Raw genomic sequence first — 17,326 nt, forward strand, 5'->3', positions numbered from 1 at the left:
CGTGATGTTTTCACCGCTCAGTTCGATTTTTGTGTTTGTTGCTTACTGGAAGAATGGCAAAACCCACCATGGGAGATAAGCCACGAAACGTGCGGCAGTACAATTCGAGAAAAAGAAAAAGAGAAAGGGGGGCATGCAAAAAAGATCATTTATACTGGACTCTAACATGTATGTGACAATTTTGTTTTTTTTTGTTTTTTGTTTCTTAATGAAATGCTAATGAAACAAATGTGAAATCTTATAAGTATATAAATACATACAGATAATATGAACAAATAAACGATAATAAAAATGAATGTACTTATAGCATTAACATGACAACCTTTTTTTCTTCTTTTATGTAATCAAATACAGTACCATATGGGGCCCTGTTGCATTCCCCAATGCCGACGCCCCAAGAGAGAGAAAGTAATGCCAATGGGGATAGTGCAAGGCCACATTTTTGAACAGATGGTTTCAGGAATCTTGCCTCATTTTTTTTTATATCGACGACAATCAATGAAAAAAATGATTTGTCATTTCTGCTTTACTGCAATAGTTACAACGGGGGGAATGAACGAATCCAGGCCTGTGTAAGTAAATATTTAACGGCAGTATTCAGCGTCGCAGTTTTTTAACGTAATTTCTAATTGCCTTGCGCTACGCCATGTGCAATTTAGCGGAAACTTAACAGCTAACATAGAACACCGCAATATGCCTTTCCCGTCAATGTGAGGTGACCCTCACAATCTTTCACTGTAGAGTTCCTCGGTTAAATTATTATCTTCACAAATCTGCGTCCTCCATAACTAACGTATGTGCAGTTTGCAATGAACCGGAAACAATACATCACTTGTTTTCCGCATGCCGCCGTTTCGCCTCACTCCGCCGAATAATCCGATTGGTATGCTGGGATCGGCACTTAATACACACACCCTTTTATCTCTTGGAGCCAGTCAGTTTGGTGTGGGCCACAATGTTATTCTGTCCGCCCTACATAAATTAGTTCAGGCAACCGGAAGGATACATTTCTATCCGTACCGCCAGACGAATCCAATTCATTGTCCAATTTCTTCTTTTTGCTACTTTTTAAAATCTGGTTTATCCAGTACTTTCACCCCTTTCTTTTTATTTTTAATGTACGTTATTATTATTCTCGTTTTTATATGACTTCTCTCTCCTTCAACAAGCCTTTTGTATTTAGATTTCCGTTATAAGGTACAGCGTGGCCAATACTCTTTGTGGGTATGAGCCAAGATCTCTTAGGCCAGAAAGCAAACAAAACAATACCTAAGGTGCTCAACATTTTTGTCGTTTAGGAGCGATAGATTTATTATGTGCCACTTGTACCCAAAAGTTTCTGATTCTTACTATTATTAGATCGAAATGGTAGACAACGGGAACGTCACTTCTTTTACTGCCAAGGCCGCGTTCCCTTACGGCAGCGTTTTGTTGAGTTACGCCCGATCGGTTTCTGAAGAAGCTAGTTACTAGCTTTACGTCGTATGAATCACCAATTTGTTGCTATCGCATTCGTTCATGTGCCCTTTTGACATAACTATTCTCTTATTACTGTTGCTACCCAACTTCCGACGTTAGGAGTGACACTTTTCTACGTTTAAGCGCATGGCTCCGATTTTGGATCGGAGAAATTTCCCGTCACTCAATCAAGATAACTGGCTCGAACTGACTCAAACAAGCGAATAAGAAGAAAAAGAAGAAGAAACCGTGCAAAACATCGATCTATTGAGGCACGCCGTAATGCATAGCTGCTGAAATTTTCACCATCTGTGTTTCTTTAGAGTAACACCGAACAGTCAACCCGCCTTCATCATTTCACCCCCTTGGAAATGCGACCACCGCGGTGGATTTGAACAGACTTCATATTTCTCTACAAGAACAAAAGGTTGTGCATACTTTTAGTACTTCCTACGCATGCTGTGAATGTTGGCTATTTCTGGCCCTTCAATTCACTCGGCTTTTTTGTAAGCTCTACGATGATGCATATTTCTGAAAGGTCCTCTTTCTTTTCTGTTTGCACTTTAGTGGTTGTCTTAAGAAATGCCTTCTAAAATGTTTTTCTTTCCAGCAAAGGGTTTCTTTTTTTTTCCCATAGAGTTAAAGCGTTATTTTCCACAGTACGTAGCATATATACTTCTGCTACATTGAGGGCACTGTACGCTCTTTGATATACGCACGGCATAAGCATGGGGTGCTGTATTGAGTTGCCTTCATAGATGTATAGCAAGCATCCTTCATTTTCCCTCCTTCCTTTTCACTTTCTTTACTTTCCGCTAGGCCACTGCAAACCAAGGGACATTTTTTAGGAGCGGATTTGTTACAGCTCACCGTAGCTTGTGCGATGTCACCGGGAAACTCCTCGTCAGGGTATGTGGCCCAGGTATTGTGCAACGTCTACTGATGGTATTCTGGCTTTTACACTCCACAAACCCCGATATATCTATGAAGTGGACGTAGTAGAGAGTTCGGGAAATTTTCACCAGCTGGTGTTTCTCTCTTTGACGTGTACTAGTGTCGCACAGCACACGGGCTGCTATCCCTTCGCCTGCACCGAAATCCGACTGCCGCAGGTGGGATCAAACGTGTGACCTGCGGGTCACCAAGCCCCACCACCATGTATACACAAGGTGCCAGTGTTGTATGAAACCAAACACGTGAGGAAGAGAGACAAAAAACAAAAAAATAGTGAAAGGAAAAAGAAAAGAAGAGGAAGGAAAGGCAGGAAGGTTAACATGACGCGCGTTCTGTTTGCTATCCTACACTTGGGAAAGGAGAATGAGCGATTAAAAGATGGGGAGATAGAAAGGAGCACACGCACACACACATAAAAAACACTGCTGCATTCCATGGTAGTGAACGGTAGTAAGAGAAAAAGAGGACGACAAATATAGACAGAAGTTAAGAAAATGATGACGTAAAAGATAAAAATACGGAAATACGTTGATCGCGAGAGAGCGAAAAAAATTAGAGTGAAGACAAACAATACAGAAAAGAAAAATATGGAAACAGAGAAAGAGATAAAAACAGACGCAAAAACAATTAGAAAAACAGAGAGCAAGGCCGATAGACAAAAAAAGGAGAGATATAAATAGAAACAAAGAAAGAGAAGGAAGAAACTAAAGAAAGACAAAGAAATGGAAGACAGAAAAATAAAAATGCAAATAGCGAGATAGAAATAAATAGAATACAATAAAAATGGGTAGAAAGAAATAGCTACAAAAAGGGATACAACAAACAAAGAGAGATGGAATGAACAAGAAGAAAGAAAGAGAAAATTATTCGAGACAAGTAAGACCACCCATCTGCGCTTCTCATTTAATCTTGACAGCACTAGTGCGAAGCTGCTATAGTTTTTTCCTTTGCTTTGCTTTTTAATTGAAAAGGCTATAAAATAGAATGACGATTTCACCGCGAGGGCGTAGCAATGATTGTGATAGCAATGCTATGTGGAGTGAAGTTAGCAGCTAACTTTTTCGAATCCTATATCTCACGCGACTCTACGAAATGCTGGTGCAAGATAATACAGGGCTCCCGGGACACTTTTCGCACAGTCTCTTCGCTTTGAAAGTGCAGCACCTCAAAGGATATGTGCACCACCCACCGATGGCTGCCGAGGTAACGAGACAGAGTGTGCACCAGCGTTGGCAACCGTGCCCCTAAACTCTAAGTTCACAGTTGCGACTCGAATGTCCCAGTTAGTATGAGGCACCAATTACCAGCGTGTTGGGTGTAGCGCAATTAATGCGGCTGATGTAGAGCGCGTAGACAGCTTCCGTCCCGTCAAAAAACGAAGCTGATCGGTTCCGCGAAGGCGAACGCGCAAGACACGAGCACGGAAAAGAAAGGAGACTTCTTCGTTCACACTCACGAGCGGAGCCGTCAAGGTCGCCCCCGTTTGGGACTAGAAGGGGACGCCTCACTCGGAAGAGCGTCTGGCAAGAGGTAGGTCAGGCGCCACCGTATGAGTTTATGCCATTGTTGGCATGCACGCGTGCCATTGAGAATGACGCTAATACGCGACCACTTGGCTGACCGAGACGTCATAGTGGCGGCAGGGAGACGAGCATAACCTCCCCCGCTGTACCTCATTACCTGGTGTTGTTAGAATGACGGGGCGCCTCGTTGTCGCATGCACACCTGGTAAGCGCACAGAGCACAACAGTGTACTCACCGCTCTTAAGGACGCTTCTACGAAGCAACATTTAATGAGAAAGCTGACAAGGCTCGAGCGTGAGAAAGGCCGCCAACGGAAGTCGGCCGACGAAGGCAGCACGGCCTGGCATGGGAGAGAGTGTCACACACGGAGAACCTATCCTTTTGCGTGTTGTATTTAGCAAGGGGGTTTTTACCAATGTAGTGCCTATTATGAAAGTGTTTCTGCAATTTTGAGGCAGTGCGAGGCAACACGCGTGATTGGCTTGTGTGAAGACCCTTTGTTCGACCGAGGGTAGAAAAGAGGATGTTTGAATCGGAAATGGCGAGTGGAGGTTCGGGCTTGGACTCGGGCAGTAGCCTGAGGCTGCAATAAAGCGTCTCTTCACCGGACTATGGCTTTCCTTCGCGCTGCCACCGGGCACTCCAGTCATCGAGGGGACCCATTCCGAACATCAAACATCTTCCCTCCTTAGCTAGTGTTGAAGCTAGTCGAGGAGGAGGAAATTACCTGCCTCCCCTCTTTTTCTCCTTGTATTCCCTCTGCTTCGACAACATGCTTCCCAAGTGAGGTGATGTAAGTGACGGCCCATCTCCGAGTGATGGAGACAGACTGGCTCGTTTCGTCTCTCCGTAAGCCATGTCTTGTCGCTCCTGCTCGAGCGCTATGACCCGTGATTGGAACATACGGTGTGTGGAAATGGGGAAGGGAGGGGGAGGGATGGTTAACAGTTTGAATGTGAAACGTGACATGACGGTGACGGCAAAACCCGTTGAGAGTGCCCGTATAAGTGCGCTCGCAATAAAATTGCTCAGTGCGTGCGGAACGCATTACCCTTAGTTGAACTCACAAATACGGTCGGCTAAGTAGACGTTGGTTATCATTCGTGCATCGTAAAAGGTAATGAAGACTCCCGTATTAAGACATAGATGACACCTACGTGTGCCTACAGGGAAGCAGGATGCACGTATGCACACACCCACCGCGCAAGCACACGTATTAACACATAAACACGCACGCGCACGCGCACATGCACGCCCACACAACACAATCACACACTCACGCACAAAAGCTGCGTGTGTTACCTCTCCAAGAGCGAAGTGTTTGTATAACCACACAAGCAAGAACGACAGCGTGCTCACAAAGAAAAACGCACCTTTTCCGTATAGTAGTTTAGTTGCTGTGCAAATCCTAGAACAGTAGTAAAGAAGGATATAAGATTACTGTGTATACCATATACAGAAACAAAGAACGCCGCGCAAGGCGTGCGACCTAAACCTGATACAATTGTAAAAGCGTGAGAACACTCCGAACCAGCGACACCCCTGTTCACAAAAGCCCCTGCGCCATAGCTGTTCACGAGATAAAATTCAAGGCAATCTTCAATTTTCATATATCATCGGTAAGCCAATGTGGTTGGTCCCCTCATGAGCTAAAACCATTACGAATACATGTAAGGAAAGAATTCAGTTGTTTGTTGTTATTTTTTCTCCGTAACGAGTGTTTGTGTAGAGTGTGTCATTTAGTATCTCGGTTCAACGCCTAGAGTTTCGTAGCACGTTTGCGAGTGCGAACCGCGGCGCTGCGATTTTTCAGCCACGATAAAAATCTTGGGTAATATGAGCTTGGCTAATCCCTGTGCTTATGACTGTGAACTAACTCGTAGCAATGTTTAGTGTTGTGTTTCGGCTTTTCCTTCGGATAAATGAGGGCCACATTGTGAACTGCGTGAGATGATGTGAAACATGGAACCTTTAAGGGTGAGTGTGGGGAAATGGGACTGCTTGAATTTTAAAATACTTACAGACTCTAAAAGTCGGTAATTCAGACGGATCCAAGAAAAGAAATTGTGAACAAATTCATGGGCAGCACACAATTCCAATTAAAGTGAACTACAAGGCTTCTCATCATCATCATTATCATCATCATCATCATCATCATCAGCCTGACTGCGCCCACTGCTGGGCAAAGGTCTCTACCTTGTACGCACGCCAATCAACACGGTCTTGTGCTATCTACTGCCCCGTTATACCCGCGAAATTTTGAACCTCATCAGCCGACCTAACTTTCTGTCTCTCTTTCGTGCGTGTAACTTCTCTGGGAATCCAGTGGTTATCCTGCCTGTATACGTGCTACGTACCCGGCCCATGTCCGTTTCTTCTTCTTTATTTTAATTATGATATCCTTAACTCCGGTTTGGGTTTGTTCCCTGACGCACTTAGCTCTCTTCTTGTCTCTTAAGGTTACACCTTTCATTTTTTTTTGCCATCGCTAGCTGCGTCAACCTCAGTTTAAGCTGAATCCTCTTTGTAAGCCTCACGGTTTTTGCACCGTAAGGCAAGTACCGGCAAGATGCAGCTGTTATATACCTTCCTCTTGAGGGTTAGTGGCAGATTACCATTCACGATTTGAGAATGCTTGCTTAATGTGATCCACCTCATCCTTATTCTTCTGGTTATTTTGCTCTCATGGTTCGGCTCCGCGGTTACTACTGTACAAAGCACTGCCAGTCTTTCTTGTATCATGTGGCCACAAGGAGGCACTACAGTCCACCGAGCGTATTATTAGATTTTGGGAAAGGAAATTAGGTTCTTTTGGTTTCCGCTTGCCAGCAGTCCGCCTCGTTTCTCGGCTCCCGCGCTGAACATAGTGTCAGAAGTGGGATCACACCATTAATCCGACATGCCTAACGACGCGATAATAACCCCCACCGAAGCCAAAGCGAACAACATTCAGGTGGGCGTATCTGGCATGCGTGCTCCAGCAAGCTTCGCGTTTTCTAGCCCAGGAAAATGGCCCACGTGGATCGCAATGTTCTAAGACTACGCCTTCGTGGCCGGCCTGCACAATGCCAGCGACGAGGCCTAGGTATGGGCACTTCTTTACTGTATCGGATCTGTCAAATAAAAAAAATTGGCAGCATATCCACGGAGTGAATGATGAAGAGTGGGGCGAAGCATTCGTCCGTCCATTCGTTGTTGCTTCCGTTCGTCCATGCGTCCGTCTGTGTGACCGTCCATGCGTCCATCCGCCCGTCCGTGCGTGCGTCTGTTCGTGCGTCTGTTCGTGCGTCCGCTCTGGGTTCTTCCATGCATCCACCCCTGCGTCCGTTCATGCGTCCATTCATGCATCTGTCTGTTTGTCCGTTCGCCCATCTATTCAACACTCCAAGTACCACCATCTCAGATCTTTTCATCATATATTCCCCATAAAGAAGCACCGCCATCCAGCGGAGATTTTAAGGACTAAACGAGAGGTGGCACACGCACACTTTCTTACGGTTTGCGCTTCGTGTCTATTTCCCACCTTTAACCACCTCGAGTTCATGGTATATGTGTTTAGAAAAAGTTTATTCTACTTTCGGCATCCTTACCCATACGAGCACACACCGAAGGCAACGAGCATCGTCAACTGCAAACCTGTATAGTGATATGGTTTTGATTATAAAACCATTGCTTTAGAAAACACCTGGCGTCTTTTCGTTTTGCTTTTTTTCTCATCAATCAACGGCGTTTTGAACATTAATCACGGAGGTAAACAATGGCTGCTACTGGGAATGGGAGACAGCAGAAGTCGGCTTTCAGCTAACACTTACACTTCTACTTCTACTAACGTTTCCTACTGGAACATGCCAATGGCTGCTAATGGGGAATGAGAGACAGAAGAATTTGGTTTTTAGTTAACGCAAACGCTGCGATTTTTTTATTGTTCAACAACGCACAGGAAAAATCTCCCACCGGCACCCCCTTGGAGGTCAAAGCGTAAGACATGTTACGTAATACGAGGGACCAACGGGTGCCGCTTTAAGGAGCTTCGCCACTAAAATTGGGTTCGCACTTCGTGCACCCTGAATGAGATATTCGAAAGTAGACTTTCTCACCGATGCATTCAGCAGCCAGGTGAATCTCTTGGCGACTTTTTTTCACGGCGTTGCGTTACCTGGTGAAGCGCTGCAGCTACAACAGCCCACTTGTCGAGGACCATCTTGTTCGTTACAGATTTGTCGTGGGCGTAAGCGGTGAGAGGCTGTCTGATCAATTAGGCCGCTTCACAAAACTTACCACCGAAGAAGCGCTGTGCCATGCCCGCATTCACGAGGACGCAGAGAAAGAGCGGTTATCCCACAAAAGATTGATTGTGGATAACGCCCTTGCTGAAACGCTGAACATCGATTCGGCTCGTCGAGATGATACGCCCACCCCTTCGTCCTATTCTCGCTAACACTCTGACCACTCCGCTGCGCTATCGTGCCGCTTTTATGGGCATCAGAGACACCCTCGCAAAGACTGCCCGGCTCGAAAATCGGTGAGCCACTATTGCAGAAAGGTAGAACATTTTGCCGAAGTTTGTATGAAGAACAGAAACGACCTGCTCGGATTTATCGAACTTCACAACGTGAATTCACGCCGAGCAAGGTACACGGAAATACTTGTTAACGGACAGCTGGCCGAGTTTAAGATAGACCCTGGTGCAGAAGTGTCGGTGGCCTCGCCGTCTTTCTTAGGTCGACCGTGGAGGCTAGATTTCGTGGAAGGGACAGTCTTAGGCCCTGGTAAACAGACTCTTCACGTACGGTACTTTCAAAGCAAATTTGCAGTGGCACCACAGAGCCACAGTGCAGACGTTGCATGTGGTTGACCGTCAGCGTACGCACCTACTTTGGCTGCCTGTAATTGATGCTTTTCCTGGCGCAGCGTCCACGGTCCTGCCTTGTTCAGACGACTGGGGGCGTTCTTTAGCGTAATCGTCGACACCTGGTGCCTCATTCGACAGAAACGAGTGCAGCCCAACTAGCAGCTTTTCCGCCAACCCCTCCCGAGAACTTGCAACCTTAAGCTCCGCAAGAACCCGTGCTACCAGAAGTAACGCCACGGCAAACTGTGACGCGGACTCGCAGTGGTCGTATAGTGAGGTTGCCCCGACGTTTGAACTTCTAAGGACCTGCCCCATAAAACGTCAAAAGGAGGGATGTAGAGGGCACTGTCAGTGTTCCTTGTAGCATGTGGCCACAAGAAGGCACTCCAGTCCACCAAGCGTACATATCGCATTTGGGAAGAGCGAATAAAGTTATTCTGGTTTCCGCTTGCAAGCAGTCCACCTCGTTTTTCGGCTCCCAAGCTGAACGACTACTTGTCCTAAGTAGGCGTATTCCTTTACAACTTATCTGCACCTATCGCAAAGTGATCTTTGCTGCAAGGACTGCTGCACATTATGTTTAGTTTTGTGCATAGTAATTTTCAGACCTATAGTACTTTCCGTGTCCTGGTCAGTAATCATAAGCTGTAATTAGTCTCGTGAGCTAATCATCAAGGCAATGTCTTCAGCGAATATCAGGTTGCTAAGATACTCTCCATTAACTTTTATCCCTAACTCTTCTCAATCTATGGTCTTGAAAACCTTCTTTAAACACGCGGTGAATAGCATTGCAGAGATCGTGTCTTCCTGCACTACACCCTTCTTTATTGTGATTCTGCCGCTTTCTTTATGGGGAACTATGGTGGCTGTTAATACACTGTAGAGTTCTACCACTATTTTTATGTAGCATTCGTCGATGCCCTTATTCCGTAGTACTTGCATTACCACTTATGTTTCGATTGAGTCAAACGCCTTCTTATAATCTATGAAAGCTATGTATAGGATTTGGTAGTATATCGCGCACTTCTCTATTACCTGATTAATTCAGTGAATATGGCCTATTGTGCAGTAGCCTGTACGAAATTCTGCTTGGTCGTTTGGTTTATTTAACTTTATTGTCTCCTTAATTTTATTGTAGCTATTATTTTTGTAAATAGTTTGCAGAGCACGGAAAGTAAGCTGATCGGCCCGTAATTTTTCAAGTCCTCGATGTCTCTTTCCTTATACATTCCAAGAATGTTGGCGTTCTTCGAAGACTCTGGTACTCTTCCCGTCAATAGACACTTCGTATATAAGGCGGCCAGTTTTTCTAACACGATTTCTCAGCCAACTTTCAGCATGTCTGTTGATACCTTATTCTCACCAGCAGCTTTGCCTCTTTGCATTTTTTTCTGTGGCTTTCCTTACTTTTCCTGTCGTTACTGGTGGGATGTCGAATTCCTCTGGGCTATTATTGCTTCTTACGATATCATCCTGGTTGTTTTTGCTGCTTCTGGCTCACTACAATTTCCATGTTTTCTGAAGCCCACACATATCTGCTCCCATAAGCACTTGCGTGAGATTTCGCTTTAGTGGTTTAGTATGCTACTTTGAAGCTCTAAGGATTCAATGACACGTGCTGGTACTAAAAGATCATGTGCAATAATGTTTTCATAGATAGTTTGCACGTTACGTCATGGCCGCAGCTTGATAGCATACTGGTACACCAATATGGCGGCCTTGATGGCTTAAATGCAGCATAATTGTGCTGCACTTAACGTGCTTCAATGGATTACGCTACGGCCAGACTTTCATTGTCTTCTGTGCGTAAATAGCGAGAAAACTCGCAAGTGATACAATGATAACATTAACACACGACGTCACAAAGTTTACTTGTTTCGTGCGGAGGTTTCAGAGACGTTAGTGAATCCTGTCTGTACAGAAAGCCCAATTAATTGTGTTACGAGTTTCTGTCACCCATGCGATAGAGTTACCCTTTCGTGATATTTACCTGAGGGATGGCGGCGAATGAGAGTTCCTTGTAATGGTCGACATCACTGCGTGGAAAAACGAAAGCGCACAAGTCAGTGCTCGATGTGTTCTTAAAAACTAGTCGTCAACACTCAAGTTGTGAAAAGGAAGTCTTGAAGGAATCCTGAATCTATTTTCCAAATAACGATCGAACATCATCAGCCACAGAACTTATGCCTTACAAATAGACTGCTGCAAAAACTTCTCGAATTCGCCGAGAACAAACACAGTTACATGCGTCAAGCGGTTTCTCTCCTCTGTTGTCCCGACGAGTGTATAGGCTTTATACACAGTGAGGGATGATACAGGGCGACATAAGTTACGTCAGCGCACGTCATAAGCTTGAGCATGTGCTATGAAGCGCAATTCTTCCGTTGGGAATCCTGTTCGGCAACTCTATAACGTCAGCAGACTATGAAGTCCGGAAACATTGCTGTACTCGATTTATCAGACAGTAAACTTCTATACTGATGTCATTCGTTAATTACTGAGAAAGTCAATTCGGGAACGTTTTGAGCCATAAGAATGTCCAAGCCGTCAAGTCATTGCGATGAAACAATGAGAAATCCTGCAACAAAAAGAATCGTCACTTGCAACAACTTTAATAAAATACACCAACCAACCTGTTGTTTTTATGAAACAATTCGTTACATGTGATTCGTTCATTTATTTGTGAGGCAATCGATAGCGTTGTAGGGGCTTCTCGGCCCAGAACCCCGCAGGGAAGACGCAGTGACAGACCAGGATCCTTGTTTATTTCTCTAAGCCTCGGCCCCCGCTGCCAGCGGCTGCCACGTGCCACAGGCGCACCCGCGATCGTCATTGTCCTCTTCTACCTCCAAACGGCAGGCTCGCGGCCGCCCCTTCCACACATTTCAGTCACCAGCAACCAAGGCGGTTCGGGAAAATAGCGCGCCAAAGTTCTGACGACTTACTATAAGTATTACACCAGAGTGGGAAAGGCCACAATGAGTACAGATAACTAGAACAATCGGGCTACTTTCACGATACAACAAGAGGAATTTCTGATTCTTACATAATTAGATAAATATGACATCCCAACTCTATTCGTGAAGTGTTGTATTCATTTTTCGTATTTTAATGTTGTGATTCAGTGACGCAGCTGTTTGAACATAGTCAGAATCACCGGATGTTTATTAAAGCGGATGTTTAATGTCAACCGGCCTTGGTATCATCAAACGAGTCGCTGCAATATGGACGGCCGAGAGACACTCACACGCAGGACCGGAAAAAGCGGCAGTATCGTTGCACGTACAGCAGGTCCATGATAGCACGAACTTGGCGAACGCAGTCCCAGTGTTTTTCTGCGTTGAAATTCGATAAATTTGCTCATGCGACTGGCTAGCCATCAGCAGGCTGGCAAATATAATGAAATTGATAAGAGCACTTGTCGGGAAGTACTTAAGCTTTCACTATATGGAGTTCTCGAGACGTCTATTGTTGGTTATCATGCCGTATCAGCAAGATTGACGTCGCAAGGCAAGCTATTACTGTACTTTGCATCCCCTTAAGGCGCCGTGTCCACTGTCCATATACGAGGACGCAACTTGGTTTTGCCCGCTCTCTTTCCCATATCTCTCATCTTTATTCTCCCCTATCCTATTCCTACAGTGTAAAATAGCAAACCGGACATCTGCCTGATTAACCTCGCCGCCTTCTCTCTACTTCTGCTTCACCCGTCACGGTGGTCAGGTGGCTAAGGCACTCGGCTGCTGGCCAGCGGGTCGCGTTGTCAAATCCCAGCCGCGGCGGCCGCATTTTCTATGGGGGCGAAAATGCTTGAGGCGCATGTCCTTAGATTGAGGTGCTCGTTAAAGAATCCGAGGTGGTCAATACTTCCAGAGCCCTCTACTACGGCGTCTCTGATACGTTAAACCCCAACAATTTCAAATATTCTATCTTGTTGTCTTTTCTCCTTTTCTTCTTTGGGCCTGCGGCTAAGAAATGGCCAGCTCCATTTCACAAAGGATCAACCGAACCTTTTGCGCAGTCATGTGTGTCTGTACTCTACTTCAATGAACTGCGTTAATTGTTGCCGATTGCTTCGATGAAGGCACTACAATGTTCGGTAGCTCGTTACAATTTGTAGTTGGTTTATCACTCACAAAAAAAATGTATCACTTCCTTTCCAATTTTAGAATAAAATATGGAGTGTCACAGGATATGGCGTGAGTTTGAAAAGCAAAACGAGCCCCTCAATTTACACTGCCTTCCTTCATTCTTAACATGCATGATAGAAGCTGAGGAGCAGATGGATACTTGAAAAGGACGATGTGTCACTGTAACCAACGCCCCTACAGATATTCTTCTCTTCTTAATTTGCTGATTTTACGAATACAGAACCACTCGCATAAATGTTGGCTCCAGCTTTACAGGGATTTTTCATCTCGTGTATGGTTCTTGCACGGGCCTGCATAGGCAACACGAACGTGCCGTTAAAAAAAAATTCTCGCGACTTCTTGATCACTGTTACTTTGTCCTAAACAATCAACTTTGTGCTGATTTAGTCGTGACAATAAAAACATGAAAAAGATAGATGTATTTTAAGGAAAGTTTAGTGAGCATTTAACTTGAAAGCGCTGAATACATTGACTAAGCACCCTCTCTAAACAAAAGTGCCTGACGATCACAGCGAGTACTCACTGCTTTTATCATAAGCCGTCATCGCCTTCAATACAGCACCGTCCTTTGTGAATGATAGTTTAGCCATCGGTCTTCAAAACAGCTTGACGTCTTATGTCAGCAAAGCTGTTCGTATAGATGTTCTCGGTTTACTTTTATCAGCTCCTTGGCGTGTACCATGAGGTTCCTGCGGAGTCGTGAAGGCAGTGAGAGTGCCGCCCATTCCAATAAATTAGCTATCCAGTACGCACTCGACACAGCAAAGACGTAAATGTGTGAGACTGTGCCTTTTTCTCTTCCGCCATGTTTTCAAGGTGCCTGACAAGGCCGGAAGTCAAACGTGTTGCCCCAGTATTTGGTTAATAGCATATTGGCATAGTCATAAGGCAGCTGTGGTGATAATAATTTTGTTTATGTTCGGATAATTTGAAAGTAACTTGCACCGGAAAAGAACTTTCGATACAGTGCGTATATACATGAGATTTAGAAAGCATTGCGTACTTCGCGAGTGTAGCGCGTGGTGTTCTGCAGATAGTACTTGAGCCTGCTGGGCCAGGTGTCTCTGCATGGAGGCTGATATGGCTCTGGAAGAGCTGCGCGCCTTCGCTGAAATAGAAAGGGAGAGTGTAATGAATTAATGAATCTGAATAACGGACGCTCTGCTGGCAATGAAGAAGACGACGATGATCGGTGGCTGCAATAGTAGCTCGCGCACGCCGTTCGCCATTAGCCAGACCTGCCTGTTAAAGCTCATTTTGCCAAGCTGCGTCTGAACGTTTCTCGACGTACAACACCTCTATTTTAAGTGGTGGAGGAGCCGGGGTTCCCATCAACCTGGAACTTCGCAATCGGACGCTACCCTCACCGTTCACCATGACTGCTCCTGGCCCTTCTCAAGCTGCCTTACCAACGACAGTCTACTGTACTGGCGTGCCTCGGCAACGCGACCCACCAATTTTTCGCGGCAACGACGAACAAGACGTCGAGGACTGGCTCGTCGAGTACGAAATCGTAAGCGCTTCCAACAAGTGGAACGCCTGCGACCAGCTCACAAACGTGCGCTTTTACCTCGATGATGTGGCCAGCCTCTGGTTCAAGAACCACGAAGGCGAAATCACCAACTGGTCCGCCTTCAAGACCACCATCGCCGCGGTCTTCGGTCGTCCCGCCGTGCGCCGGCTTCGCGCGGAACAGCGTCTCCGTAGTCGAATCCAGCGCAGGGACGAGACCTTTACAAGTTACATTGAAGATGTCTTGTCTCTTTGCAAGCGCGTCGATGAATCTCTAACCGAACGCGACAAAATCAAGCAAATCATCAAAGGAGTTGACGACGATACCTTCCAGATGCTCGTCGCTCGGAATCCACAGACCATCACCGATGTTGTCCAGCTCTGTCAGGAGTACGACGAGTTGCGTGAGCAGCGTGTCTCGACGCGCAGGGCCGCTGAAGATACGGCTGAAGTTTCCGCCCTCGTGCACGATGTCGCTGCTGATCACACCGTCTTACTGCCCCACATCGAACAGTTCATTCGTGACATGTCGCCTTAGAAGACGACATTAACGAAGTGCGCGCGGGGCACTGGCGCTGTGGCACGAGCGCGAGCCTGGCGTCGAACGCTGGCCAGGAGTGACTCCAACGCCTGGGCTACGCTTTTGAACTTGTTCACGTTTCCTGTCCTTTAATAAATCGTCTACAGTCACAAGCGGCTGTACAGACGTAACAGTTGGCGACGAGGAAGACTGGATCGACGCATCGGCACTCCACCGACGTCAAGGAAATAACATGGCGACGCCCGACTTCGGTCGGCTACCCGAATTCAGCGGCAGCCCCAGCTCCTGGAGATCCTGGTATGGGAGGCTACAGTTCTTCTTCGAGGCTAACGAGATTACGGACGCATCGAAGAAACGTGCTCATCTGCTAACGCTGTGCGGGGAACAGACTTATGACATCGTCTGCGCCCTCGTTCAACCCAAGCAGCCCAACCAAGTGAGCTACGAGGACATAGTCAAGATGCTCAAGGCTCACTTCGATCCACAACCGTCTGAGGTCTTCTGCAGGGCACGATTCCAGCGACGTGACCAAAAGCACGACGAAACGGTCAGTGATTACGTCACGGCGCTCAAGAAGCTAGCAGCAGATTGCAATTTCGGGACAAGCGCAGACACTGCAGCGAATCCGACAATGCTGCCTATGGACGTCATGCTGCGTGATCGTTTCGTTTGCGGTCTTCGGAACGAGCAGGTCCAGCAACGGCTCTTCGCAGAAAAGGACTTGACGTTCAAGAAAGCTTTCGACCTTGCACTGCGAGCTGAGAACGCCATCGAAGACCAGAAACGCGTGAAAACCGAATTTAAAGAGTTTCACGAATCCTGCATAAGCACATGCAAGATAGACAACCAAGGTCACTCTAGTGCCTCTGCCCAAAAGAAGAAACAACGCTGTTGGCGTTGTAACGCGCTACATAATCCGGACACTTGCAAGTTCCAGACAGTCTCCTGCAACTACTGCAAGAAACGCGGACACATTGAAAAAGCCTGTCTGAAAAAGCGGAAAGAAGCAAAAACGAGCAACAGCATCGAATATCCCCAACAAGGAACTTCGACAGCTGCCTCAGCACCAGTGTCGACTCAGCAGGACTCATCAGACGTGGCCCTTTACGAGCTCAACACCGTAACCAACGCGTTCAGCACACAGAAGGTCATGACTCGGCTACGCGTACATGGCAAGTTCTTGGATTTTGAAGTCGACTCGGGTGCAGCCTGCACACTCATCAGTGAGGTCACGTTCAAAGCTACGTGGACAGATGATCGACCACGGCTTCAGACCGACAACATGCTCCTACGCACATGGTCAGGACAGTCTCTTCGAGTTCTCGGATGTGCAACGGTGATTGTTACGCACGGAAACAAAACCATGACACTACCACTTGTTGTCATCAAGGGAGCAGGTTGTAACCTCCTTGGACGAAACTGGTTTCCTCACCTGGGTATACAGATCACGGGCATCAATGATGTATCCGGCGATGAACTTGTTTCGAAGCTTCTCGACAAGTACCAATCTGTATTCGACGAGGACATATCAGGACACATCGGTCCAGCGGTACAACTAGACCTCGTGGAAGGAGCGAAACCAAAGTTCCTAAAAGCACGGCCGGTTCCTTTCGCGCTCCGGTCAGCTGTAGAAGCAGAATTGGATCGACTGCAAAGTCAAGGCATAATCGAGCCAGCACAGCATTCGGATTGGGCAACGCCTCTCGTACTGGTTCGAAAGAAGAATGGCTCGTTGCGAATATGCGGCGACTACCGTTGCACAGTGAACCAGGTATCAAAGAAGGCAGACTACCCACTTCCTTCAACTGATGAAGTGCTCAGCCACTTGAGGGGAGGCAAGGTCTTCAGCACCCTGGATTTAGCACAAGCGTACCAGCAACTTCACGTGACGCCAGAGACAGCAGAGATATTGACCCTGAACACGCTGAAGGGACTATACAGGGTCAAGAGATTGCCTTTCGGAATTTCTGCAGCCCCAGCCATTTTTCAACGTTTTATGGAGACAATGCTGTCAGGCATCACAGGCGTGTGCGCATACCTAGATGACGTGATCATCAGTGGGAAAGACGCCACGGAACACGCCGAGAGACTGGAAGAAGTGCTGAAGAGGCTACGAAACTACAATCTGCGCCTCGGAAAAAACAAGTGCTGCTTTGCGGTGCGACAAGTTTTCTTTCTGGGACACCGAATCGACGAGACAGGCGTCCACACAAACGAAGAGAAAGTTCGAGCCATAACGGACGCTCCAGCACCAAACTGCAAACAAGCGCTTCAATCATTTCTCGGAATGCTGGCTTTCTACGACAGATTCTTGAAGAACAGGGCAACAGTTGC

General features: G+C 46.5%; 1 protein-coding gene across 1 annotated transcript in view; it reads right to left on the minus strand.

The window, feature by feature from the left end:
* LOC142793193 (uncharacterized) overlaps positions 1-17,326 on the minus strand; it is a 58,691-nt gene that overhangs the window by 26,953 nt on the left and 14,412 nt on the right. The window contains exons 3-4 of the mRNA XM_075885757.1: positions 12,036-12,123; positions 10,779-10,824 (exon numbers count right to left, since the gene is read on the minus strand). Of these exons, the coding sequence (XP_075741872.1) occupies positions 10,779-10,824; positions 12,036-12,123 (134 nt within the window). The remainder of the gene's footprint in view (positions 1-10,778; positions 10,825-12,035; positions 12,124-17,326) is intronic.

The sequence above is a fragment of the Rhipicephalus microplus genome, chromosome 2, assembly GCF_043290135.1.
Source record: "Rhipicephalus microplus isolate Deutch F79 chromosome 2, USDA_Rmic, whole genome shotgun sequence".
NCBI lineage: Eukaryota > Metazoa > Arthropoda > Arachnida > Ixodida > Ixodidae > Rhipicephalus > Rhipicephalus microplus.